Source organism: Aulostomus chinensis, chromosome 5, assembly GCF_037954235.1.
Source record: "Aulostomus chinensis isolate RoL2024-O1b breed Wild chromosome 5, RoL_Achi_v1.0, whole genome shotgun sequence".
In the NCBI taxonomy this organism is placed as follows: domain Eukaryota; kingdom Metazoa; phylum Chordata; class Actinopteri; order Syngnathiformes; family Aulostomidae; genus Aulostomus; species Aulostomus chinensis.
In genome coordinates, this window is record NC_141324.1 from 15,620,172 (window position 1) to 15,648,024 (window position 27,853).

At 43.5% G+C, this 27,853-nt stretch overlaps 2 protein-coding genes across 2 annotated transcripts; one reads left to right on the top strand and one right to left on the bottom strand.

The window, feature by feature from the left end:
- On the bottom strand, positions 1–14,098 carry LOC147261425 (G protein-coupled receptor 35). Its single transcript, XM_086203433.1, has 3 exons — positions 14,072–14,098; positions 2,332–2,439; positions 1–960 (listed from the first exon to the last, which is right to left on the bottom strand). Exon 3 carries the CDS (start codon positions 953–955, stop codon positions 104–106), a length of 852 nt encoding a protein of 283 aa, XP_086059559.1. The 5' UTR covers positions 956–960; positions 2,332–2,439; positions 14,072–14,098; the 3' UTR covers positions 1–103.
- Positions 13,151–27,566, top strand: rorcb (RAR-related orphan receptor C b). Its single transcript, XM_086203431.1, has 10 exons — positions 13,151–13,600; positions 19,000–19,085; positions 19,174–19,315; positions 19,793–20,320; positions 21,376–21,497; positions 21,731–21,863; positions 22,370–22,477; positions 24,140–24,250; positions 24,909–25,021; positions 25,111–27,566. Exons 1-10 carry the CDS (start codon positions 13,594–13,596, stop codon positions 25,270–25,272), a joined length of 1,512 nt encoding a protein of 503 aa, XP_086059557.1. The 5' UTR covers positions 13,151–13,593; the 3' UTR covers positions 25,273–27,566.
- The last annotated feature ends 287 nt before the right edge of the window (positions 27,567–27,853 follow it).

Here is a 27,853-nt window from a genome sequence, read left to right on the forward strand (position 1 = left end):
TTTATTTTGTTATTTACAATTGCATAACTTCCCTTTTATTCATCTCTATCACCTGTCTTTAAGATGTTTATTCAACTAAACTCTGTCTTGGGAGACTACATATTTATGAATAAAAGCGCTTTAATAAAAAATAATAGCCAAAGGAATCAAGGCAGCAGTTCGTGGAGGCGATCCATTCAGACACCTGTAGATATGCGTGTGCAGGCATGTGAACAAAGGGCCAGTTCTCAGGCACAGGCTGCAAGTAGTTGACCAGGAATCCAACATGGATGGGTGTGTAACAGATGATGAACACCAGCATGTTGGCCGTTACTATACCCATGATGCTTCTTTGCAGGGATGCTGACCTGGCGTCAGCTTTTTTGAGCAGAAGTATGATCTGAGTGGAGCAGAAGACGATGATCAGCAATGGAGCGAGGAAGCCCAGAATCATCAGGATGACAATAATCTGCAGACTCAGGGGTTTATCCTTGCACCTCTCGTAACACGTCCAGAGGTTTTGAGTGGAGTTCTCCTTTTGGAATACACCACAAATCACTAATAGGACCCCCCAAATGAGCAAACACACAGCGATGGCCGCCCCTTTCTTCCTCCTCCATGACCTGGCCTGCAGCGGGAACCGTATTGCCACGTAGCGCTGCATGCTGATGGCTGTCGTGGTCAGAATGCTGGCATACATGTTGATGAAATGTGTGTTAATAAGGAAAGTACACCAAAAACTCTTCTCAAGGCAGAAGAAATTATTGTAGATCCTGAAGGGAAGGAAGATGATGAGGGAGAAATCAGCTAAGGCCAGGTTGAACATGTAGATGTGGGTGTCGGTCCAAGAATCTTTTATGGCCATGAAAGCGCGCAGAGCCGCTGTGTTGACAAGGAATCCCATCAGGAACACGGGGCAGTAGGCTAAACCCTGGAGGACATCCTCGCTGCAGCTCGCATTGGTGATGTTACACATGCTTTCTGTAAGAAATGGTCACAAGTCAAGAAAGAAAATCTTTTTCCAGACATTGGCCTTTGACTTTTTGGATATAAAATGTCATCATGTCCTGCTACTTGATATTAGTGTGAAGATTTGTCATAAATATTAAGAGTGTGAATTCAACAGTCGCCACCTTTTCAGTTCATTCTTGAATCCTAGTGGAATTTGAAAAAAAAATCCCTCAAGATGTTCCAGAAATAGGACATCCTTATGGAGTCACGGTGACGTTTGAAAGCAGAAATGTTTTCAGTTCATCTTCGAGTCCCAGTTTACGCGTATGCCAGATTTGAAGAAATTCCTTCAAGGTTTTCCTAAGAATGGAACCGACGGAAAACCAGAAAGCCCACAACTACGCCAGGCATGAAAACTGATCGCATCCACATATTTTTGACTATTTTTCACTCTAGTGATGGATTTTACTTTATTGAATAAAAGGGCACATTTTTCACAAGTCTGTCCTGACACTGAGGCACATTTGGGCCGAAAGTGGGTCACTTTTAGGACTTGAAGGTTAGTTACCATTTGACAGGTAGTGCGTGTGCCAGATGCGGCCCTAATATACTGAACCGGGCTTGCCTTAGACCAGATCTGGGCCCTATAAGGTGGACCTGTGTCTCACTTGAGGCAGCCTGAGCCAACACCATCATTCAAGTTCAAATCAGGGTCACAGGGGAGCTGAAGTGACAAAGGATGTGTGACTATTTCTGGCGCAGCATTCAGTTTCATGCAAGACGCCAGTGTGCGACAACGACAAACTACTACATTTGTGTCTAAAAACACACTCGGAAATAAATTCTGTGTCCTTTGATGCCGTGAAAAAAGTTGACTTCTTTTTTGTTCATCGATTACTAAACACAATGCTTCACATCGGCGTATCAAAGCAGAACCTCTAGTGTTTTTTTTCCATCACATATTACCTGCTTTTATTCAAAAGGAAAAAAAAGTTTTGAGAATTAAATGTCTTGACGGCTCTCTTGAGAACAAGTCATGGTTCTTTTGGAACTGTCTCAACTAAACTTCAAGCTGTCTTCAAGGTTCCATGAAAAGTCGTCGGCTGGTTGATTTTGCTTAAAAACAAGCCTCAGCTCAACGTCACAAGTCTCATTCCTCAAAACAATCCACTCATCCGTCCATTTTCCATACCACTTATCCATTAAGGGTCACCTGAGGGTCGCTTAGGGGCTCATTATCTTGCTCAAGGATACTTCAACATGGTCACCCGGGGGAAGTGAGGATCGAACCAGCAACCCTACAGTTGCTAGAAAGCCACTCTACCTCTGAGTCATGCCCCCCCCCCCCAAAAAAACCCCAATAAACTTATTAAAGTTAAAAGTTATTCAAGTAAGACTTACCAAATTAGCTGAATTGTTGTGTTCAGACAGGTTTTAAGAGGCTCCAGCTGCGAGTCTTTGTATCAGTTCCTGCTTCTGTCTGAGAAACAGGAAGATGTTCTGAGTCAGCTGAAAGTAGAACACAAAAAAACACAGTGACTGACAGAGTGACATCTAAATGTGTAACTCCCACGCGTGTGAAATTACTACATAGGACTTTGTAGTGAATGGCGTGTCAGTTAAAGAATATAGAGGCTGACATATAACATGGAGAACAGAAAAAATATGTTTATCTTTTCACACCTGCACAATCTGCCACCATAAGCTACTAGAGTTTCCTCCTTCATTTTTCTGATCAGTGCTACTGCGTATGGACATTTTATGGGGAGGAGGAAAGGAAACAGAAGGTTAATCTGTGATGGAGGTGAACAGCTGGAATGACAAAACCAGACAAGAAAATGAACTTGGACAGATAAAGGTTGTCATTGAGCGAGAACATGAGCAAAACCTCTTCAAGAGCCGGATGGAGAAGAGAAATTGGTCGGTGTTTTGTTCTGTTCTTTTGGAATCAATAGCAAATGACAAACGAACGTGGAGACGATGGGTTTGGGAAAATGTGCGTCAGTGCGAGTCTTGATGGAGAAGCTGTTTGTCAGCGTTTCACATATTTTTATCTCACATCAGTTGAGAAGCAAAATAAGACTCATGAGCTTGTCAGCGAGTGACAGTCACAAACAGCCGCCAGCTGAACCTCTGTTAGTGAAAGAACATTTATATATATAAAAAAAAGAAAAAGTTCCAGTATTCAATAAGACTCAGGTACTGGAAAGAGACCGAAAAATTATCAGGACCTGGTTTTGTAGCTCTGCTCCCCAGTTGAGAGGTGTTAGTCAACAGTGGTTAGGACTGTACACATTTACAAGTTGCATTCCACAGGACAATAACAATTTTGAATGTAAAACAGGAAAAAAAACCTATTTGCTGGTACATTTGTGGTATGTGGCAGGAGCATCTTTACTGTGATACTCTACATGTTGAGTATCAGGGGAAGCGCATGTGAGACAGGTGTGGGGGTGAAGCAACACAGTTCAGGTGTAGTTAACTATACTTGTTTAAGTGTGTGCTGCAACATGGGAAGTGAAAACTGTTCCGTTCAAAATTATTCACGCGTCCGGTTAAAATTTGTGGTCTTGTTGATGTTTCGGATGCACACAGTGATGAGGGGAATAATTCAAGCGTCAAGCTGAGGCTTCATTCAATTGGAAACCTGCAGCACGCCGTCATCAAAGATGAAAGAGGAGCGAAGCTGGTCTGGCTACCTCTCCCTCTCTCTTTCTCTCTCTCTCTCTCTCTCTCTCTCTCTCTCTCTCTCTCACACACACACACACACACACACACACACACACACACACACACACAAACACTGCTGACATCAGGACATAGCTTATGTCAGGATGATTCCATTCCAGAGTTTCGTTGGTGGTACACACAGTAAAGAGAGTCCAGAGCACACGGAGTTCTTATGGAATAAAAGAAGAAATGATAATGATATTCAGAAGTATTCATGAACCTCGACCAGCTTTCATGAATCATTTTTTCTCATTATAACCTTGAATGTCTCCATACTTCGGAATCACACAAGTGCCAACGAAACACCACTTCAAAAGGAGTAGATTGAGGCAATAATTGAGCGAACATTTACACTGTTTAACCGATTCCGGCTCCAGGCAGAATTGCTTGTGTGCTAATCAAGGCCTTCAATATACTGGAGAAATAAACCTTTGTTGGAGAGACAACCCAGACGAAGACTGACACTTTCTCTACTGATCATGGGTCTGACTATTTCTGTGTTTTGTCAGTGGTGAATAAGACCTCTAACTACACCACTTTATTGTTTTCAGATAATGTTCACTCAAGAAGTCAGCACAAAAGAGCACAGTTCAAAGATAATGGCAGTTTGTCCCATGAGAAGAGGTGAAAATGGCCAGGCTGAGAGTTGGTCCAGCAAGGGAGGGAAAACAGCCGTGGAAATAAACTAAGTGTGAGTGAGCGAAGCGATTAAGAAAAAAGGGGAATGAAAATCTAGGGGGAAAAAAACAATCTGGAAAAAGTCTTGGGCTGGCTGAACGGAACAGTTGAGAATACACGACACGAAAACAGATGACGGAGCAGAAAGAGCTCGAAGATGTCCCTTTACTTGTTGCTGGAACTATTTTTGGCTCACACCATTTGGTTTCGGGAAATTCGACAGTGATCGTTCAAGTAAAAAGTCAGCTGCTTCATTAGTCCAAGTGGATTATTGGAGTCTATTTACAGATGAAGGTTAGGTGCAGCTGTGCGGCTGCTGCTGATGCAACCCGAGTAAAACACCTATAATTAATACAGGATATTTACTTGGTTACCTCGCGATGGTTCCTCTCTGGAAACCATGACCTTACCGTGGTGGAAAGGTTTTTGTGGCTCTCTCAACCTGAGAGCTGCATTGTCTGAAAACCTGTGTTCCTGGTAAGATCTCCCTTGGCAAATCGGTCTCAAGAGAGGGGTCAGACTAAGAACATACACCCATGAAACAATGGAAGAAAAGCATGTAGACCCTGCCAGGAGGGAACCCAGGGCCCCTGTCCAGAGTAAGTCTCAGTAGGAAGGCCCAGAAGGAGGGTCTGGTTGCTGGGTTTACCAAGAACACTGCTATGGTCAGGTGCACTGCAAGATAGGTGGCACCAAAGGAACGGGCCTTCACAAACTAGACCCAGGTGGCAGTTCTGGCTCTGGGGACATGCAACATCTCTACTATGGGGAGGAAGGAGCTGGAGCTGGTGATGGAGGTGGAGCACTCCTGTTTAGATTTGGTGGGGCTTACCATTATGGTAAAGATGAATGCTTTGGATGTTGCAGGGCTATCGTGGACACTGCATGGTCCGGCAGGGCAGAAGGAGAGGCAGACCAGGGTTGTGAGTCCCCTCTTCAAAATGGGGGCCAGAAAGAAAGGTTTGGTCAGTGGTCAAAACTTGGATTGAAGACCTTCAATGTCGATTCTGTCCTGGTTGTGGAACAACACATCAACTTGTCGCTCTTGCAAGGATCCTTGAGTGGGCCTGGGATCAGACACATCTAGTCTACATGTTTTTTGTGAATTTGGAGAAAGCTTGTGACCTGATTGATCAAGATACTGTGGGAGCTGCTCTGGGAGTTTGGGGTGAAGGGGCCCTACTCTGGGCCATCCCATTACTATACACCTTAAGTGTGTTTTAGTTCTTGAAAATAAGTTAGACTTGTTTCCAGTGGGGGCTGGCCTCTGCCAAGGCTAAGCCTTGAACGAGTCCCTACCCCAATTGACACAGTTGAAGAATCTGTCCTTGAGGGAGGGGACTGTGCTGAGTGAGATGGGCCAAAGAATCAGAACAGTGGGAGCAGTTTTGCTTTCACTTTACTGCACCATTGTGACTGAGAGAGCTGAACCAGAAGGCAAAGCTCTCGATCTATCGGTCAGTCTTCATTTGTACTCTCAGCGGTGGTCATGAAATATGGGTCATGACTGAGAGAGCAAGATCTCCAATACAAGCGGCCGAGATAGGTTTGCTCAGGAGGGTGGTTGGCGTCTCCCTTAGGGTTAAGGTGAGACGTCCGGTAATCCGCGAGGGACCTTCAGTAGAGCTGCTGCTTCTTTGCACCAAGAGGAGCCAGTTGAGGTAGATTGGGAAAGATGCATATGCAATGCCCTTAAACATTCAGATTTCTCCCGTAGCCCCGACAAGCGCAGGAAATAGGAGATTATATCCTGTTTATTAGTAATTACAGATTGTATTGTCACAGTTATTGCATTTCTTAACCATGTTCTGATTTTATTAAAAGCTGCTTTACGCTTCAAAGATGTTATTTTTTCCAGAAATCTAATATCACACCGGATATGTGCAGGCTCAATATTTCAGATGCTGTTATGATTAATTTGTTTTAAATCCCTCTCGGGCTCATCCTGTTTTCACAGAGATATTTCCCAGCTCTACCCGGATCTTGTATATCATTGTGGATATATTTGTCTTCCAGTCTCACTTGATCAAAATTTCCTTGCCTCCTGTCTGCCTGTCTGTAGGTTGCCCCCCCCAAACCCCCCACCCCCAGACCAGTCTGCCTCTCTAGATGCTTGGCGTTCATTCCTGACCGTCTGGTACTGTTTGAAAGTGCCCTTTACACGTCAGTAGTAAGGCGGGGTTGGAGGGGAGGGGGGTTCTATTGCTGTAACTAGGTCAGCGAAGACACACCCCTCTCTCCCCTCCCTGTGCCCCTGATCACCCCCTCCTCGCTCCCTTTTCCTCCGCTCCCTGCTGTGACGCAATGCAGACTTTCTGCACAGGCCCCTTATTTCTTTCCTGTTACCTCCTGAATCTTAAAAACACAGCAAACAGTCTTCTGAAGCAGCAGCTGATGATTTAGTGACAGTGAATCATCCACCACAAGCCAAAAAATGTGAAGATTAAACTTGTGTGTATGTGAGTGGAGTTCGATGAATCAGCTGCGAGGTGCATCTGTTGATCAGCCTGGATCTCAATGGTTTGGTCCGGTGATGGATTACATAAGGCTCAAGCTTGCATAATGTTTGTCTGGGCTGTCAATCTGTCAGTAGACATTTGGAGGGGCAGTCATGCATAGCCATCAGAAAGTGTGTCATTGTGTATTTTCATCATGGGCACACACTAAGTTCACCTGTGTGGGTTTGTGTGTGTGTGAGAGAGAGAGAGAGAGAGAGAGAGAGAGAGAGAGAGAGAGAGAGAGAGAGAGAGAGAGAGAGAGAGAGAGAGAGAGAGGGAGCGACAAAGAGTGAGACCAATGGAAGAAAACAATCATCGCATTCACCTGCAGTTTTTCCATCCCCCACCCCCCCTAAAACTTGTCATGTGTCTCTGCAGCCTTTTTAACAATGTGGACTGAAAACAATGAAATATGCATGATCTTCTGGAGCAAACTCCAAGTATTACATAAGCTGGACGTGTTGTATCACAGTCCCAACACTAGATGTCTCTGTACCGGCTGTGCTGCCATGAGTCATCAGGGTGGAAACACAGGGACTGAGTTATCAAATCTCACCCATGCCGGATTTTCAAATGCAGCGTTTGTCTCCTATAAACATCCATCTGAAGTGAGATGTGGCTGCTCTGTATAGCATGTGAAGAAATGAATTTCTGTCACGCATCCAAAAGATGCATATTTACCAAAAAAAAAAGTCTACAGCTACACAATAAAACAGGCAGAGGAAGCTTGTTTGGTGATTTTAGCAGATGACTAATGATTTTCTATGAACTGCTCATCACAAAATAATTCCTCTGTTGTGATTACTTAACGCCATGTAGCTCCGGGACTAATGGAGGACAATGAAAGGGAATCTGAGAGTATATGGGAGCATAAAAGAAGATGGGAGGATAAAAACAGTCTGATAAGGAGTGTATTATTGTCCAGCAGCGCCCCTACGAATGGCACAGAGAAGCTACAACAGATGTAGGTCATCAGGCCAAACATGAAGGAGGCAAGATGATGCAAGGCGGAGGCGGGATTGTAGAAGAAAAAAATACAGGATACTGGAATATCTTTCCTCGCTTGCTGTGTTTGTTGGCTGTCTTTAGATGCATGTGGTGCGTATGTGCGTGTGTGCGTGTGTGCGTGCGTGCGTGCGTGCGTGCGTGCGTGCGTGCGTGCGAGCGTGCGTGCGTTCACAGGTGTAACTGGGTCAGTTTCACATGGTAAAGCGTGCTGGCTGACACACACTGGAGATAAACACAGCCCAGTTGCCACAGCAACCTCCTTTCCTCTTACCACATATTTGAATGTCATGTATTTGTATTTGCATAGGACTCCTATGTTCTCATATAAAAAGACACACACGCCGAGAGCTGTGATTCATGACAATTTGCAGGCTCCGAAATCAATCATTTGTTCTGCTAATCTAAATTATAGGTTCAGTGAACACAGCGTGTCAGCAGCCGTGGGCCTCCTTGTTTTTGAAGTGCTTGTGGGTGTGGATGGGGTAATTGATTAATACAAACAAAGTGAGAGTGACGTGTACAGCCTGTGAGCGGCAGGCCGAGAGGTGTGCTGCTGACTGTTCAGTACAGTTGTACAGTATATTAAGGTCTGTGAGTACATTTGCTTTTGAGGGACTGTGTGTCTCACAGAACATTTAAAAAGAGACTCTCGGCCCAGATTTAGAATACATCTTGTATTTCTGTTGGCTCCTGATCAAAAGATGTTGTCTTTTGATTCATGCCACCATCTTATAAATGCGTTTAATTAAGAGGAACCAGTCTTGAGCTGGTTGGCAATCAGGCTCCAGCGAAGTGCCACCAAAAAATGAACTAAATGTTCAGATGTATGGAATGAAATGCCGTCTCACTGCTAATGCCAGTAATCATCTCTGCAGAAAGCAGGAAATGTTAGCCATATTATAATTCAGCTGCCAAACATGCATGCAAATATTTTGCTGGGTGGGTGTCTGTCGAGATACAAACTCCTTCACTGAATTAAATGTCACGCCTTAAAGTCGTTATTCACGCAAAAGGTTTTTTTGTTTTTTTTTCCTTTAAAATACCCATAAATGATTGTCTTGAGCCCAAAATAACAGCTTTCCCTCCAGCATCACTTCTTTGTGGGTGAAATATCATATCAAAGTAACACACCATTTTGGGAAAGTATGTTTTTCACCACCTTGCAACCACCTTTTCCATCACCTTACCACCGACTACCATTCACAGTGCTAATCTAGCTAGCGATCATGCATGTTTCGGAATGTCTGAGCTCTCCACTGCACACACAGAAACAAGGAGATTATCTGTCTTCTTGTCTGGCACTGGGAGGTTGCAAAATCAGTACATTTAGCAAAAAACTGTCATATTCAGGAGTATAAGGAATGCAACCCTAACCCAGAGAAAGAATATACAGTGGGTTTTGGGAACATGTTAGTTGGGGTGTGTATTTGCTAAATAAGATTATCTGTACATATTGACCTGCGTTTGAACTCGTGCTATTTATACAGCAGGCTTTAGCAAGCTCTGGAGCAGTACAGTGGATGAAAAATGAACACTGATAAGAAAAAGCTGAGAGCAAAATAGAAACAGGTGTGGTGGTGCAGTAAAAGGACCCGACAAGATATGGACCAAAGAAGAGTAAAAATATAAAAAGAAGCAGGACTGGGACAGAGTGTAGGTGGATTTGACTGGCGGAGAATAGGTACTGTAGGTATTTGACACACTGACCTAGTGACGCAGCAAAGACCACAGCTCCAGTTCATGGAGCTGAAGGGAGGAGGGGGGCGGGCATTAACAGTGCCTCCAGAGAGGAGAAAACGGGGAGATTAACTAAATGAGAGAAACTGGATTACAGCACAGAGGACCCTGACATAATCTCAGCAAACTGAACAAACAGTCCAGCATGTGTGTTTTTGTGTGAGTGCATTAGCCTTTTTATGAGTGTGAACACTAGCTACTGAAGAAACGTGCCGTTCCAGATGTGATTCAAATGACCTTGGGTAAGATGCAACGCTTCACAATATGAAGAAGACGACTGGAATGTAAAGAGTCGATGCTAAGAAATTGGCCATGGGGCCCCACTGGAACCATGTGCAGCCAATCAGTTACAGTCGGACCATCATCCCTACAAAGACTCTTTGATGTGAGCACGGCCTTTAAATTCAACCCTGGGGAGTCACAAGGCTACACAGGCTTTGATCTGAGTCAGGAGCAACCTCATGGTGTTCCTAACAACAAACCCATGAACACAACAACAATACTGCTCTCCTGGAACAGTCAGCGACATTCACGAGTAGGTGGGAAAGGCTGAGAATCCAGCGAATGCGTTTCCCAAACGCTGCTTATAAATTTGATTATGTTCCCACCATATCCAGATGAAGCGGCCTTGAGCATGTCAGTGTCATTAGTCAAGCTAACAGAGATGTTATGCGCTTAACCTGTTGTTCATCTGATATTTTCCGCATGCACCTTCAAGGAGATACAGGACCTATAAAAAGACAAGATGCTCCACCTGCGAGAGACACTTGAATTATCCTGGTGAAGTCAGGTCGCTTTCTCTACAGCTCTGCAAACATTTTTTTCTCCAAATGCAAATGGTGTTGTCTCCTTGCTTGTTGTCACACAATTCAAGATGTCAATTATGTACATTAGTGTGTGTTATATCTGCATTAATGTACTGTTTCTGTCTGCCTCCCCCATCTGCTCCCTCATCCTGTTATGTCGCCACTGGCAACCTACCAAAATCCTCTAGCTTCTCTAAGCCCTTCTTCTTCCTCCTCGCCTCTTGTTTCACCTCTTTACTTTCGTATCAGGCAACAAAATGTCTGCCATACACTCGCCGCACTGACACCATCAACCCCCCCCCCACCCCCCCACCTCTTCTCTTTCCTCTGCTGTCTAACCGAGCTGCACGGTGGTTACATAAGCGCTGAGGTCAAAGTGTCACTGCTGTTGTCAAGGGAGACATAGAACAGAGGGGCTTTAGAGGAGATGTGCACAGGGCGAGAGGGGAGGGAAAAACGGCAGCAGACGCGAATGGGTGAGAGGGAAAAATGCTGCACAAGGACGAAAAAAAAAGTATGGGGAGTGAAAAAGCTGCACATGTGGATGAAAAAGCAAAGATACACTGGGACAAAGAGGAGGAGTTGTGTAAATAAAAAGATAAAAGATCACATATGTAAGAAAAAGAAACAGGCGGAAAGGGGACGGAGAGGAAAAAAGAAAAGGAAAGAATGTGTGTGTGTGTTTGTGTGTGTGTGTTTGTGTGTGTATGAGAGAGAGACAGAAGGAAACAGAGAATCTGTGACTGTAGGTGCTCTGTGCTCGACTGCTCCACTAACCTAGTTTGAGTAATCTCAGCCTTCATGCTGTTTCATAACACCGCTGCCAGATCATTACATCATAAGGCCCCCTGCTACACCCCCCCCACCACCACCACCCCACCCGCCTCACCGCACACACCCACATCTTCATCAGCGCCCATAGAGTCACACATACTGTCCTGAGCGTGCATTAGCATCGCTTTTATTTACACATGAGAAAAATAAACCCCGTTTTACCGGTGCAGATTAAGAAGAAGAAAACAACACTTTTTTCTCGCATTTGCAGGGAGCATGGCAGAGAAGTCATAATATTTCAAAAATGAGGTGTGAAAATGTGGATTTAACAATTCCTGTGTGACCCGTGAACATGAAACAGGAATCAAGCTGTTGTGAATCAAACTTTTGCGAGGTCATTGGGTGTAATCTCTGGAACTGCACCACAGAGGATTCGCTGAAAGGCTGCGAGCAATCAGCGGGAAAGCACCCGCACACTCATTTTCAAGCCTTCTTTCCTTTGCTTGGAGAAACATTACAAAACAAAATTGAAGTACAATCAAGCAAATAAATATTTTACGAGCCCACAAAACGAGTCTCCCTGCACTCACTGCAGCAACTCCAGATTCTACATTCATCATCACAACCCTGCTGTGAAGGTAATGTCCACTTGGAAAGTTGGAGACCGGAGCAGGCTGCAACAAGTCAATCAGTCCATGTTGATCAGTCCGTTTCTGAATGAACCGATTAATAATTTGAACCCTAAGATGTCAGAAAATGTGGAGGAATACTTTTTTTCTCTCGAAGCTCGGTTTGCTCTATGGGGATTTTTGTTGTTGTTGATCTCTCCTCCCCCGTTGTTGTTTTTGTCCCGCGTATTTTTGGGGCTTCGTTGTGTTCATTCTGGGACAGAATTCAAGAGATTTGATTTGATCCTAAGTTGCTCTCATTCGCTCCGTTTCGCCGTCAGAGTTCATACGCACACGTTTCCATGACTTTCCCTCAACTGTGAGGAGCGTTTTAACGGCCGCGGTCTCTGGAACGTCCGTTTACGCGTGAAGAATAAACCAGGAAATCCCAGACGAAATGTATTTTATTAAAATGACTGACAAGCTATGGGATTTGATACAAGACGAATCAATAATGAGTATGAATCCAAAGAGATCTTTGACGTTAGTATTCAGGTATTTACCAATCAGGACTTTTCCCGGAATTTTCTGGCTTCGATTTATTTTCAAATTCCATCGCTCCTGCAGGATCTCACGACTCTGTGAACTCTAACAGAAAGTGGCAAAAGCCCCAGTTGGCTATCAGTTACCTTGTTCTTCTGACTCTTGGTGCAAATTTAGAAAGGCACCGATGCAAATTTCCTGGACTTTTACCAGCATTTTCTGGCTCTATTAATTTTTCAAATAGACATGTTCTGATTCCATGACTGCTGCAAGATCTCATGACTGTTTGAACCCTGGAAAGAAGTTAAAAAAAAAAAAAGAAGCCAAAATCTTATCGTTTGACTGCAACTGCAACCATATTTACTGAAGACTACCAGGATTCTAGCCGGGTGTAACCAGGACATTTTTTTTTTTTTTTGCACATAAATGTCCTGTTTCTTGGGTTTTTAGATTGACCAAAGGTTTCTGTGGATCCATTTTGCAATGTCATCAGCCCACATGTTGACATAGCAGGTCAAAATGATGAACACATTTAGTCCAGGAGCAAACCAGAAACCTGCTTAATAACCTGAATTTAACAAGCATCACCCTATCACACTGGTATGAAGCCTCTCATGACGCAACGCATCCGTATATAAGGACTCAATTATAGACCTATAAAGATGAGGAATGAAAGCAGCGCTGGTCGTGGTTCTGGTTATCTCCTCATCACCTCCTGGATGTGATCATCTTTATTTCTCACTACATCAACCGCTGCTAAGTAACAAACTCAAACCCAGTCCGCCAGCCACCTTAAACTCGTCCCCGCGTGCGCGCCCCCGCCAGCGCTGAGAGAGGAGCTGTCGGCAGTGAGATCATGTGAGAGTCCACGCTTGGAGAAAGTAGGTTAGCAGGGTAGACTGAGAGGAAAGCAGGCAGAGAGTCAGAGCGCGGAGTGGGGGTCTGATCACCGCTGGACCACCGTGGGACTTTTATTCGAGGAAAGACGAAAGTTCAGCCAAATCGATTCGCCAGTTGCTGCAATGCGATCCAAAGCGACTTTCTCCACACTTTCATTCTGTCCGGATTTGACCGAGCGATAGAGGAGACTTTCGGCTTGTTGTTTTTGCTTCGCGAGAGCTGTCGGGACGAAGTTAATATTTACAGAGCCAGAGCACTCTGGCTCCAGCTTTATTCGATCTCTCCTGTCACCTGCGCTCACCAAATGTAGTCGAGCTTTTAGAGCCCAGACAACAACAACAACAACAACGACGACAACAACAACAAGAAGAAGACATCAAAATGAGAGGTGAGTGTCTTCTACCACAGCAGCAAATCTCTGGTGGATTATGAAAATTGTTCGGCCACATGTGTGCGCAAAGACGCTTGAGTGCGCCTGTTTTCCTCCCTGCGCGCATTAATCCCTCATGACTGGATTAGAGCTGCAGAACCCGAGGCTGCATGATCCACACTGCCCAAGTTTAGCGTGCATCAGCCCAGAGCTGTGGGCGTGTGGGGGAAACACGATCATTTTCTTCTGTCTTTTTTGCGTCATTCCGAGGATGAATCAGACGTTAACCGGAGATAATAATTGCAAAAGAAAAAAAAAAGTCTAAAAAAAAAAAACAAAAACCCAATTGTCACGTGAGAAATATTAAAGATTTTAGTTGTTATGAACTGTTCATCCATTTTTTGTAATAATTCTGTGCTTTTACTCATGCCTCCATTTTGATTTTGGTATATCGTGAATTTGTAAAAAAAAAATGTGATCATATCTCACCTGGGAGTAAAGTCAATTTTGCCTTGGGATCCATGTAGAGTTATGCAATAGGAGGAGGGAGGGGCAGGGGGGGCGGTGTTGTTACCCTAAACTGGAATTATGTAATCGAGATGTTATTCGAGCTCATTTGGAATTCAAATCTGACAAAGTCAACTTTTAACACCAATTTGTGAGGAAAAAAAAACAGGATACAAATATTTTATTACCAATTTACGTGACAATAAGTGATTTACTAAGTATCTGGATAAAACTGAGCTTGTGTTTTTTTTAATCGAAGTAAGCCTTTAGATTGACTTTCAACTTAATGAGCGCAAGTTCTGTCGCGAGGTAAACGTAAACTGTGCGGTTGTCAAGTGTTGTGACGTGACGGCTGTGCCAGCATGGCCGACAGTGTGAGTGTACAGAGGGAGAGGGCCCTGGCTGTTCCACTGACCTAGTTATGTCACCCAACATTATACAGCATCTACAGCGGAGGGAGGGGGAGTGGCTGTGGGAAGCTCCGCGCCGCCGGACGTGCAGCGCCGTGAGCGGTTAGAGGCGCGCGGTGACGCTCGGCTTCCAACGTGTCTCTCGCCGACACTTTGAACTTGCACGGAGAGACGGAAGGTTGATTCTGTACTATAAGTATGTAATAGAAATATACTTTAAGAATATAAAAAGAAGCCCAAAAACATGTTTAACATTTGAACTTTTTTTTTTTTTAAATCTGAATTAATGAACGGTCATGCGGGAACTTTTTTTCTGGACGGGAAACAAACACGTGACCTTTAGGTTTTCTTCACAAATGGGTTTTCTGTGCATGTGTGGAGTTTTTGTTCAGACAGATTTTTGCAGATTTGCTGCAGGGAGTTGTGTTGTTTTTGTCAAGAGAGGAAAGGGATGGATTTTTGCAGTGAGGGAGGGTGGGAGGGAGGGAGGAAGAAGCGGAGGGGGCCCCTGGTGAAGGGAGGGTCTCCTTCTGGCAGGATATCCGAATGTAAACAAACCGTGTGCGTTTTATTAGTTCACCACATCCAAAAATGTGGGTTAGTCACTCAACCTCACTGTTTCTTTGCTAGAAACACTCGTCAGCAGTTTCATCAGGGGTTTGAACATGAATATGTGTGTGAACTGAGTCGTCTTACGCTATGTTGTTGAGTCATCGCAGCAGCTTTGGCATGCTGACACACATCCAGAGGTCTGCTCCGTTGTCTCAACCCCTGACAGGCAACTGCCGACTGCACTTTGACAAAATCTATTTAGATTTATCAGACATAGATCATGAGACACTCGCTGACATGTGGTAGAAGAGGCCCTCACTCCATTTAATCCCCCTCCCCTCCGTGGGCCTCAGCCAGGCATCTACTGGTATTTTAAAATAGCCTCCAGCAGCAGCAGGACGCTCTTACTGTAGTGGAACGCCTTTGTTTGTATGTAAATCAAACCTGTCGGAAATAAAATAATATTATTTGTAAGAGACGACAGGGAAGGAAGCTGAAGGTCTGGCTTATACAATCAAACAGAAGGCGTGAAACCAAACTCTGTGAGGGTTAATTTAGGAGGAGGTACGAAGAGCGACAACAGGCCTGTGTTGTGATAGTAGCTTGTGCACTCGGTCTACACCCTGCTGGAGACATGACACAACAAGTGCTTCAGTGTTGCTAAAATGCACTCTCTCCCCCTCTCTCTCTCTCTCTGACTGTTCCAACTAAGAGAGCTTCCTCAGTCAGTCCCTTGCTCAGCGAACACGATAAGCTAAGGTGAACTAGCTGTAGTGGACCCATGATGTAGAGCTTTACATGTTGAAGGTCAGAATTCTTTGGTCAAGCAGCTGACACACTGACATACTGACACACGGGTGGGCGGGCTCCTCTCCAAGTATTTATCAGTTGTTTGTTCCACAATGGAGACCACAAATTGATTGAAGGACCAGAGGCACGAAGTAACTTATTTTCTCCGCATCTCCCAACCCTGCCCATAACTGATTTAGCCTTTTGTGCAGATAACAAGGCTACACGTTCAGCAGGCTGATAAACACCATAGAGGCGGACATGTTTTTAGGTGAACTGTTCAATCATTTCTGCAAACAAGTTTGGGTGTGCTGCTGCAGTAAGTGGCTGACCTGCTGCTCAAACAAAAGCTAACATTCCTCTGTGCCTATATGTGCTTTCAACTCATTCATTTGGTCAGTAAATGTGTCAGCTTAGGAGAAATGTTGCACGCAAGCCTTCATGCATCATGTTAGAAAAAGCCAGGTTATGTATTGATCTGCTGGAATGTGGAGTATCTCCAGGAAGCTAAAGGTCAGATGCCTACAAGTAGTGTTTTGGCACAGGTCAATGCTGATATTCAGGGTTAAAGGTGAATGCTGCCTTAAGGTTTCAGCATTATTAGACAGGTGCATCTGTCAAATCTGCCAAGGTGGACAAATTCCTTCAGTCTGTCCCTTTTTCGCCACAAGTTTCATGAAGTCAATACCGTGAATTTTTGAGACGTTGGGGTTTTTTGTTTTAGTTCAATCTTTGTTATCCTTAGATACATGCAGAAAGGAGACAGCGGGTGTGTGTGTGGTTGGGCGGTAGGGCGTCTGTGTATTTCTGGCTCTCAGTGCAGGACAAGAATAGACCTGGCTGAAGCAGAGGCTTAATGTCAAAGATCGCAGAGAGGGGTGGGAGCTGAATTGCTGACATTCAAGTTCATAGCTCTGCGTTGCGTGGACGGTGGCCATGTACAGTATGACTCATAAATGAAATGTGCTCCTAGTAGTAAAAGAGGTCAGAAATAATCACCTGAGATCTTTGTTTGGATGTTGGCTGAACAGGAAAAAGCAGTTTTTCTAGGTTTTGTCACTGCCACTCCTGATTGATATTTTCGTTTTGTAACACGACCAATCTGTGATTCCAAGCAATGAACCTTGAGGGAAATGTTTTATGGAAAGTAGGGAGATTGTTTTACTCCACCTTAAAACTAGTCTGCGGAGAGCCGGGATCGCGCTTGCTTCCCTCCTCCCCCTCCCCTTGCAGTGGGAAAGTGTGTCAGTAGGACAGAATGTCCACATGGGCTGACAGGCTACAGCGCCTGAGCAGCGGACGAGTTGACCAATGAGAAGCGGGCTGCCGTCACTGCTCAGCCAGTGGGAAAGAGAGTCTGAGGGGGGCGGGTTGCCAGTGTTGCTAGAGTGAGCCTGAATGAGTGTTGTGAGGAATGCTCACAGAAGATTGTTATATAATCGTGGGACGAGGGAGGGGTGGAGGATACAGGGAGCGCTAGCGGAGGGAGGAAGGGGGATTTTTTTTTTTCCATTGCATGTCTGCAGCTGCCCTGATCAGTTGGAGTATTTTAGTCAACAGTTTTAGAGCCGAGGCAGACTGTGTCATTAAACAGGGAAAGAAATGGAAAATTGTGTGTTTCCAGTACGTAGGAACAGAACAATGTCTCCCCAGTCACCAGGTGCTTTCACATTCATTCACCGCACAAACACTTCAAATGATAATTATATTCACCAGTCAAATCATTTTTTTAAAATAAGATTGTACAATTAGGCCGTGCAATAATTCTCTTATGACAAAGCTGTTTCCACTCTCCAAAGAAAGAACTCATTGTGCGTGTCATATGTGTAACCATCATGTGATTCCCTATCTGTTTGTGTTCTCTGTTCCCTCATGGGGGCCACATGCAGGGTGCAGACAAACAGTTCAGGCCAAGTTGTCTTCTCTAGTGCTGTATGTGCACATTGTGGGACGGTTTATCCTCAGGGTTGTTGTGTCCCTCTGCGGCTCAGCAAATGAAAAATATGTGACTTAAGAAATGCTGCATCATGAGATGTGTTATTTCTTTCGGGTTCCTCTATGGTGCAGTGTAGTTTTGTCTCATGCTTCTTCGGCCAGTTAATCATTTCCTAATGGGATAGTCGTTAAACGTGATAGTGCGTTTCAATTAATTACGCTTTACAAAGCCGCTCAGAGGTCGTAAAGCATCTTCAAAGAGACAGAGAAGGAGGTGAAAACCAGCGTACGATACAGTGTATCAGAAAAGCTGTTGCATTCGTGTGTGGAATTAGTTTGGAGATATCAAACTTAAACTGAAGACTGTGCTCAACAAAACCAGGTGTCTTATTCTGCAAAGCTCAAAAACGGAACCACAAACTGAATTTTGTTAAAAACTTGGCAGCTTTGTATCAGTAAAAGTGAGAGATGTCCTTCAAGAAAAGCCTTGAGTACACAACTGATCCCTTTCAAGGTCTGCAGAAGATAAAAGGCATCTTGTTTTGGTCAAGATTTAGAACTGAAGAAAACGTGACTGCACCACACTACTGACTCCGGCCAAAAAGAAGGCTGAGGAAGACTGTGCCGGAAAAAGAACTGGCTTGCGGTAGCAGGGATTTTGTTTTAGTGAGCAAAATATCTTGACGGCTACAAAAAAAGGAAAAAAAAAAAAAAAAGAGTGTGAAGAACATTAAACGGACTTGAGGGAAAACCACAGGAGTAAAGTCCAACTGCAGCAGAAATGAAATCCGTGCTGTAGGAGCCAACATACTGCTCAGGAAGAAGAATAAAACTAACATGATTAACTGTGTCAAAAGGCAGGCTCGGCTCATGGAGGATTAGAAGGAAACACTCACAAGGATTAGCAATGATCAGTGGATTAATAATTTGGATGAGGACTGTTCAAGCACAGCATTCTTGCCTTAAGTCTGTCTCAAGTATTAAAGGGAATCGATCTTTATCCTTGACGTCTTGTACAGATAAAAGCCTCTGACAGCAGCGGCGTTCTGTCAGGTGTGTATGCTGACGCTGAAAGCGTGTGTGTTTGAGCGCGTGTGACATCGTTTTGGTTTGATATCACCTGGCATCGAGCCACCGAGTGACTCATTGGGGTCAAACAGGTCCAGGATTTTAGCTCCAAGTCCAGCGTTCTGACTGGATCTGTGTTTGTTTTTGGTCCTGCAGCTCAGATCGAGGTCATCCCCTGTAAAATCTGTGGGGACAAGTCCTCGGGGATTCACTACGGAGTCATCACCTGTGAAGGCTGCAAGGTAAGAAGGGAACCAAACTATATTTTAACAAACATGTTCTACTTTCTTTACAGTAATTCTACATGTATGTGTGTGTGTGTGTTTTTAGGGTTTCTTCCGACGCAGCCAGCAGAACAATGCCATGTACTCTTGTTCCCGTCAGAGAAATTGCCTGATCGACCGAACTAACCGTAACCGCTGTCAGCACTGCCGCCTGCAGAAATGTCTCGCCTTAGGCATGAGTAGAGACGGTAAATACGGCAGAGAACACACTGTCCTGCCCTCACACACTTTCTTCCTATAACTGTAGTACATGTAAATTCTGTGGTGTAATTGAAGAGACTGTGAGTGACATGTGCGAAGTGTAGTAGATGCTCCCCAGCACTAGTGTAGCCTGCTGCAGGTGCTCCTTTCTTTTAAAGCTGATACTGGGAGCGTGTAAGCCCTCAGTGTTCGTATATCACGCCAGCTGGTAAAATAGTGCTCCGAACTTATTCCCCAATTCTCCAGGCTGCAGAGAGAAAACAAATACAGCAAATTGGATATGGGGCTGAGGACATTCAGTACTAGTGGATGAGGAGCTTAAAAAAACAGCTCCATATTAGGCCTTGTCACCATCTCTTTCTATGAAATACTTTAAATGAAGTGATAGCATAATGTACATGATGGCTCACATGATCCAGCCATTCACAGTGTTACTTATAAGTTTTTTCTTTTTTTGGCAACAGCGGTGAAGTTCGGCCGTATGTCGAAGAAACAGCGTGACAGTCTGTACGCTGAGGTGCAGAAGCACCAGAAGTCCCAAGAGTGTGTGGGCTCAGGAGGGGCCGGTGCTACTGCTCTATCCTTACCCAGGGAGGATGGCATCTGTGGTGGAGGAGGGGAGGACGGTGAAGAGGGTTTGAGTCGGTCCTACAGCAGCGGGGGCTCCAGCTCCACCCTCAGTGACCTCGACGACATTGCGACGCTGCCCGACCTCTTTGACCTGCCACTGACTCCAGAGGAGGCCAGCGACTATTGCAGCCTGGAGCTGCTCGGTGGAAATGGAGGCGCCAGCACTGGAAACACCTCTAACTCCTCATCCTCTTCTTCTTCCTCCTCATCCAATCAGAATTCTCCGCAGCAGACTCTACTGGATGGGGTAGATGGCAATGGAATCCAGCTTCTGCATACACACTCTCACACACATCCGCTGCTGGCACACACGCATGCACTGCTGGACCAGCTGCCTGATGACTGCTCAATAACAGAGCTCGGTGAGTAGGACTGTGTCTTACACACACCTTAAAAAGAGGCTCTGAAACGCACTCAAATGTGTGTTGTTATGTCACTCAGATGTTTGACCTGCACTGCTGATGGAGCTCAGCCTAAATCTCAGTCTAATCTGTGCAGGATTTGTGACATCACAACCATTGGTACCAAGTGAAAGCGTTCACACATTGAGAGTAGACTTGACTGAGGCGTTAACTTGAGTTCATTCAGACACAGATTTTATTGTCATTTCAGTGATTTGAACTGTTAATTGAATGTTTTCACTGGTAATTCAAAGATTTTATTTTGGAAGATACTTGAAAACTTTGAGGGGAATCTCTACATCCTTTAGTGGCCAGAGTCTTTAGCACGTAACCGATGCTTACTTGTACATTTTTATATTGAAGCCTCTTTTTAAAATCAGTTCTGGGAAACACAATCCATTCACAGAGGACATGTTGTGTTTTAGTATCAGCATATTTATCTCAAGAAAGCACAACAGCAGATCATATTTAATCAACCAGCGAGAGGATTATTTCTGGAAAAAGACAGAGCGAGATCAAGGAGGTAAATACAGCACGATTATGTTGCGCTGTTGATCCACTGCTGCAGATAGACAGCAGCATTATCTAACTGCCGGCTTTGGAGAATTCTATTATTGAGAACTTCTAACAGTAAATTAATAGGACTGCTGCCCTCACAAGGGGAACGTAGTGAAATAAATCAATAGCAATAACAACAAGGATTACATAAACAGAAGTACCAGATCATTTCTACAAAAAGAGGAACATGATAGGAGATACTGTTGCTTTAGGGAGGCAATGAGAAAATGTTGGGACAGGTCTGTGTACTTGTTGTCGGCTGTATTACAATAAGTACCGTAAATTAGCAATTAGCATCTGTGACAAGCACAACAACAGAGTGGTGCAAAGCTTCTTGTAATTCCAGATAACACCGCCATGATCTGCAGATACATAAACAATGCCGTTGTTACTCCGTTCCGCCTCTCTTTGTAGTTTGTAATCATCTGAGTGTGTTTATGTGCTTCATTTGTCCACAGAGCGCATCACTCAGAGTATTGTTAAGTCTCACTTGGAGACGTGTCAGTACAGCGCTGAAGATATGAAGAGATTCACCTGGGTACAATATGCGCCGGAGGAAACACGTGCTTTCCAGAACAAGGTACATTTCACGGTGTATGATCATGTTTCACCTGATGTGTGTCAGTGCTCATCTAGAATAACAGCTGTGGATGAGTGCCAGACTGAAGTCACACCTCTCTGACTAATTATTTGGTACAGTGAAGGTTAAATTCTTATCCAGCTGCATCATCACATGATGGCACAGTTAGAGTACTCCGACCTGATTTAAGGAAGCTACTGTTGCTAATATATCTGTTTTTTTGTGTTCATCAGTCAGCTGAGTGGATGTGGCAGCAGTGTGCGCACCACATCACCAACGCCATCCAGTATGTGGTGGAGTTTGCCAAACGCATCGCTGGCTTCATGGACCTTTGCCAGAACGATCAGATTATATTACTGAAAGCAGGTCAGTGTCATAAATACACAAATCTGCAAAACTTTACTAAGTTCATTATTGCAAGATAAATGAGTCTAAAACTTGCTAACTTTAGTTCCTTCTTGTTTTTTTGTCTCCTATCTTCCATTCCTTCCTTCTCCCTATATGTTTATGTGTATGTTTGCATTAATAAACAACACTTGGTTTCAATATTGGGGAAGAAAAACATGATTCTGGAAACAAATGGGCAATGACTTTCTTTTTCTGTTCAACACACACGTATTTGTGGCAAAATCACATATATTTCAACCTTTTTAAAACTTGATGGATATTCATGCTTTTGTTTTTGTTTTCTTAAATGGTTCAAAATATCTTACATACACATTATGTACCAATCTGAATCCAAATTATTTATTTTTTGTCTGTTTGTTTATGTTGGAGTATCTTGGACCCTCTCTGTCCCTCCCCCCCTCTCTTCCTTCCTCTTGGTTCTACATTTCTCCATGTCTTTGCCCCTACGTGTGGCTTCCATTCAGGCTGTCTGGAGGTCCTGCTCATACGTATGTGCCGAGCGTTTAACGTCAACAACAGCACAATTTTCTTCAATGGAAAATTTGCCCCAGCTCAGTTCTTCAAAGCACTTGGTGAGCATCCAGCAGGAATGTAGATAACTGACAAATCAGAGACTTCTCCAAGTCTTGTACCTATTTGATTTAGAAAATCTTGCACCATTGTACTGTAGAATTTTTACCATGCTTTATACGATGTATAAAGTTGCTATTTTAAAGGTGCTATGTGTAAGCTTGTTTAATTCACTCATACCCCTTAGCTTATACACTACTGTGTCCGTAAAATCTACAATTATCAGGTATTTAAAAAAATGCCAGCAGTGGGACAAGAACACACAAAATTTCTCAAACATCACACTGCTTGTGTCTGAAGCTTTTAGCTTTTTCAGTTTACAGTAAGTTCATAGCAGCAGGGAAACAATCAAGGCAAAATTAAATGCGGTCACATGGCCACACATTTTGTGGGTTTGCTTCATTCATGATCAGTTTTGAATCGTCCAAATATTGTGAATAGATCTGTTGTTGCTCAAGAGAGTAGAGTGCGGGAGGAAGGAGTAGCCACAGAACTGCAAGCCCCCTCTGAAACTCTTAACCCTATCTGGCAGGCAAAGTCCAAACTAAGAGATAACAAATGTTTTTGTTGTGCAAAACAAAATCAACACCAGTCATCCAGCTGTCTTATTGTCAGCAGCCTGTTAGTTCCACCACAACAGTGGGATTGCATTTCAGCCGTGTCTCAGTCACAGTCACAGTTCTGTGATTCTTTTGCGTCTCATTGCCATCCTAACCTCAGTCTTAGCTCGTTCATCATTTTGGAAAGGAATCCTACACAGAACAAGATGGTCTTACCGTAGCTTGTGTTGCTGCTCGCTCCCCTGCTTCCTCCTCCACACCTATCTGCTGGCAGCCAAACGTGAGCTGATCTCATGTAATGGCAAATCTTAGAAGGTCACGGCAGCTACGTTTTCCTCAAATTTGAAGTCCAAAACACTAAAGCTCATGACCCTGTGTGTGGGTTGAAATGTGAATTGGGACTGGTTGAACAACCAGCTGTCCTACTCTGCCCTCAGTGCAGCTTCTCCTGAAGTTGCCTAACAACTGTTCAGGGAACTGCTGATGTCCTTCTAGCCAGGCTCCCTCCCTCTGCCATCAGACCTTTACAACTTGTTAAGAATGCTGTTTTTAAAGCAACCTAAATTCTCCCTCTCAATCTTTCCAATTGCTTCACTGACTCCCCAATGGTGCTGGAAGACCAATCCACAGTTAGTTCACTACTGACTATTTTAAAGGGCTTTGGCTTCATAATTCAATGCAATGTACAGTAAGGTAAAGCTTCCCCTTGCGGCACATGCTAAGGAAGTTAGCATTTCCTTGTTTCTTATTTTAGAGGTGAACATTTCTGGGAATATGCTGCCCCTGTTTGTTGTGAATGTGGTGTGTGAGGCTTTTTGCTTATTCTGATTTTCAGAATTAGCAATAAGTAGTCTGATAACTTTACTCAAGTAACAGAGTATATCAGTGAGCTCTTCAATCCATTCCTAGGTCAAGCAGACTACAAATGGTTCTGGTTTTCACACTAAGCAGACCCTCCTGGCCAACATAAAATTAAAATGATGATATGATTAAAAATCATAAAGGACAATCTGCATGTCAGAGGTCTGATTAAGCAAAGTTGTTGTTCCAATTATCAGACAATATCTTTGATGAGTAATGATGTGATTTCCTGTGTTTTTGCAGGTTGTGATGACCTCGTTAGTGCAGTGTTCGACCTGGGTAAGGGGCTCTGCCGTCTGCAGCTGTCTGACGAAGAGATGGCTCTGTTTAGTGCGGCTGTTCTTCTCTCCCCTGGTGAGCTTTTTCCTTCTTTCCCTTCTCTCTCTCTCTCTCTCTCTCTCTCATTCACACACTCACACACATACACACACACCCGCAAACACTCACTCACAAAAGAAGAACAAGAGCACATTATACTTCAAGATTACATGATACTCTAATCACTTTATTTAGTCTTTAAAAAAGTTAAACTGTGATTTTTGTAGGCTATATTTAATAAATACAGACTTCACTTTTATTATTTCTGTTTATAGGACAACAGATCTCATTGCAATTATTTTTGATAGATATGAAGATCAGATATCGGGGGATTAATATCAGGATTTTATTTTTTTTTTTTTACATAATCTCATTTCCACTGAAAAATCCATTTAAATGATATCTGTGTAATTTGGCAGGAATCCGTAACAAATTAAGATGTTTTCTAGAGACTATAGAATATGATGTGTTGGCAGGACAACTCTACAGCACCGTAACATATCATTTTAATCTTTTTATGACACAGAAGCCAAATACATTGCCTTATTGTGATTGGAAATTCCAGAAGTTGTGATCAGTTTCAGTTATTTGTGCAGTCTTCATGGTTATATAGAAGATAATACAGGATGTGATGTAACCGTTGTTCAGGAAACACTGTCACTTTAACTAAGGTGTGACTTGTTTTTTCCTGTAGATCGGCCCTGGCTGACAGAAGGCCAAAAGGTCCAGAAACTCCAGGAGAAAGTCTTTCTGGCTCTGCAGCACAGTCTACACAAGAGTGGGGCTTCCGAGGAGAAACTGGACAAGGTAAAGATGGCAGGCGTGCCTCTTCTTCACCACATAGTACATTATTGTACGTACACAAATTTAAAAGTGTTTTTCTTCTCCTTACGCAGATGGTATCCAAGCTACCTATAATGAAGTCTATCTGTAACCTCCACATCGATAAACTGGAGTTTTTCCGTTTGGTCCACCCAGAGACCGCCTACAGTTTCCCACCACTGTACCGGGAGGTGTTCGGCAGCGAGATGTCTCTGCCAGACTCCACCGACAGCTAGACAGACAGATAGACCAACAGAGAGATGGAGAGTGTATTAAGAGGAAGGGAAGCAAACGGCGAGACAGAGAAAGATAGAGATGTTGAAGCTCAACAACCAGCAGTTAAAAAGACAATCTAGGACTTTAAATACTCGTCTCCCATGATTCCAAAGTAGTCCTCCACTTTCCCAGCAGGCAAAGCACCTTACACTACAGACCACACATGCTCATGGTCCTCTGCATATTGTAGCATTGTCAACGACGAGCAGATGCATGAGACGGCTCCTAGCTCTTAAACGTGTTTAACATCTGATCCGGCAAGGATCACCCAACCAGTTATGAATGTACCTCATCGATAAGCACCAGTGCACAAACCAGAACTCAACAACAGTGAATGTATAACCCTGTCACTCTTGGACAGAGTTTTATACATAGTAGTAAAGTCATGCCCATCAACATGATCACAGTCTACACTTCTCTTTGTTAATGCATCTCAGTATGGTACGCATGCGTATTCATACACCAAATCCTTATACTGACCACCACTTAGGGACCAAGAACATGAGTCAATTTCGTAAAAAGAAACCCACAGGCATGACTTGACTCACGGCGTAGACTCACCTCTGAAATCAGCTGAGAACCAGTTTCACACACATTCAGACTGTGTTTGGTGCTGCCTTTCGTAGGCTCTTGTAATGCAATGAGAAACCTCAGTCCCACACATCCCTTTCCTTGCAAATGCCACTTAGAGACAGGACAAAGATGAAATTATCTTTAATTTATATACACGTTTATAAACAAATATTTTAAATAAGAATGTAAATAGATGACTATATATGGAGAGAGTAAGAGTGTGTGAAATCAGATCAGAGTGCGAGGGAGAGAAAAGTGTTTAGTAAGACGTTGAGGAGTAAAAGAAAAAAAAGATGGATACGTCAAGAAAGCTGATATTTGGACTCTGGACTATTTTCCTCTCTTGACAGTACTCTCAGGTTTCCATGGCAACAACCCCCACCCCTCTTTCCCTGATAGCAAACCCAGCGGGGTTAGACGTGGTCAACGCGCAAAGGGATGGGGTGGACATTTGTAGATGCGACAAAGCAGTGGAAGCAGACAAAAGGAGGAAAAGACTTGACATTTAAACTGTCGCAGACACACACCCCTCCCTGCCTAAAGAGACAAGAGGACAACAGGACACTAAGGAAAAGACAAAGCAAGGCAAAAGGTGACTTCATGAACTGTAAAATAAAAAGGGGATACGCCATGTCTCCCCAGCTGTTTCTAACCAGCAGTCAGTGCAGCAGGTGTAGTATATTTCAATCACTCATAATGTCTCAGTTGGCTAAAGGACCTGATGGTGAAGGTCCATCATATGTATCATAAAACCTCTTTGCTGGTTAGGGCAACTGTATTATTTTGTACAATTGCTGTTCCTCTCTACTTTGGTCCCAAACACTTGTTCGAATACCAAGCACTTATACTTTCCTCTTTCTCACTGGACACTAGTCTAAGGCCAGACAGAGCTATCAGCTGACCCCCTGAGTTGGGCCTCAATGCCAGTAAGACTTAACAGTTTTCCATCTCTTTTATTGCTTTTATATTTGTCATACAAGGTCCCTCATAACTGTTTTAGTGCATTTTACATGTACAATAGCTCTATTTCTGAAGGTTGTTTTATCATTGAGATGTCTTACTCGGGGTGCTGTGAAGTTAAAAGAGCAGAGTCTGAGGACCTGCCGCTCAGGGAGCTAGCTGTGATCTCTTGTCCCTTTATTACCAGTGTCGTCTTTTAGCCTTGTACTCCTCACACCTTTGCACCTAAGATGAGACCCATAACCATAATCACTGTGGACGTAAGTTCTATTTTTGTGAATGTTACTCACAAAGTGTCGGAGCCCTTCCCGTTTGTCCTAATATTGTAACTTTAAATTTATGAGACATAGGAATTTTTAAAAAAAAAGAAAGAAAGAAAATGAAAATCAGTTAAGGTTAAAGATGAATTTCATTCATTATTGGGGTTTAATGATTCTTTTGCTGTGATTTTCACTTGTCAGTCTTTTCTCCACTTTTTTCTTTATGTGTCTCCACTTTTGTCTTGTCAAGTCAGTAATCTATTTTTTTTTAATTGAAGAAAGATTAGGAAAAGTACAAACAAAGGATAATAGTTTGTCTCCTTTCTCTTTCCCTGTATGACAAAATGTACAAGAGGTATATTACTAGTCCAAGAGTAACTGAGTCACACAGCTCGATATATATTGTTGTCCAATTGGATACATTATATGTGGTTTTAAGAATGTAATAAATGGTTTCTTTTTCTTTTGAAAGGTTTCATTGTGTCCTACTTTATGTCTCTCATTGCTACACATTGATCAGACGTTCGTAGCACACGGCGGTCCTTTTGTGGCATTGATTTCAAGCGAAAACAATGAGTCATTACATTTTTGTAATCAGGTAGAAAAAATTCCCTGTGCTTTTCTACTGCTGCCCTGTTTGTGTCTGTTGGATGGGAAAAGGAAAAAGAAAAAAAAAAAGGATGAAGGAAACAATTATTTGTATTGGTACAACACTGAGCTTTGAATATGGACCAGAAATGAATGCGGG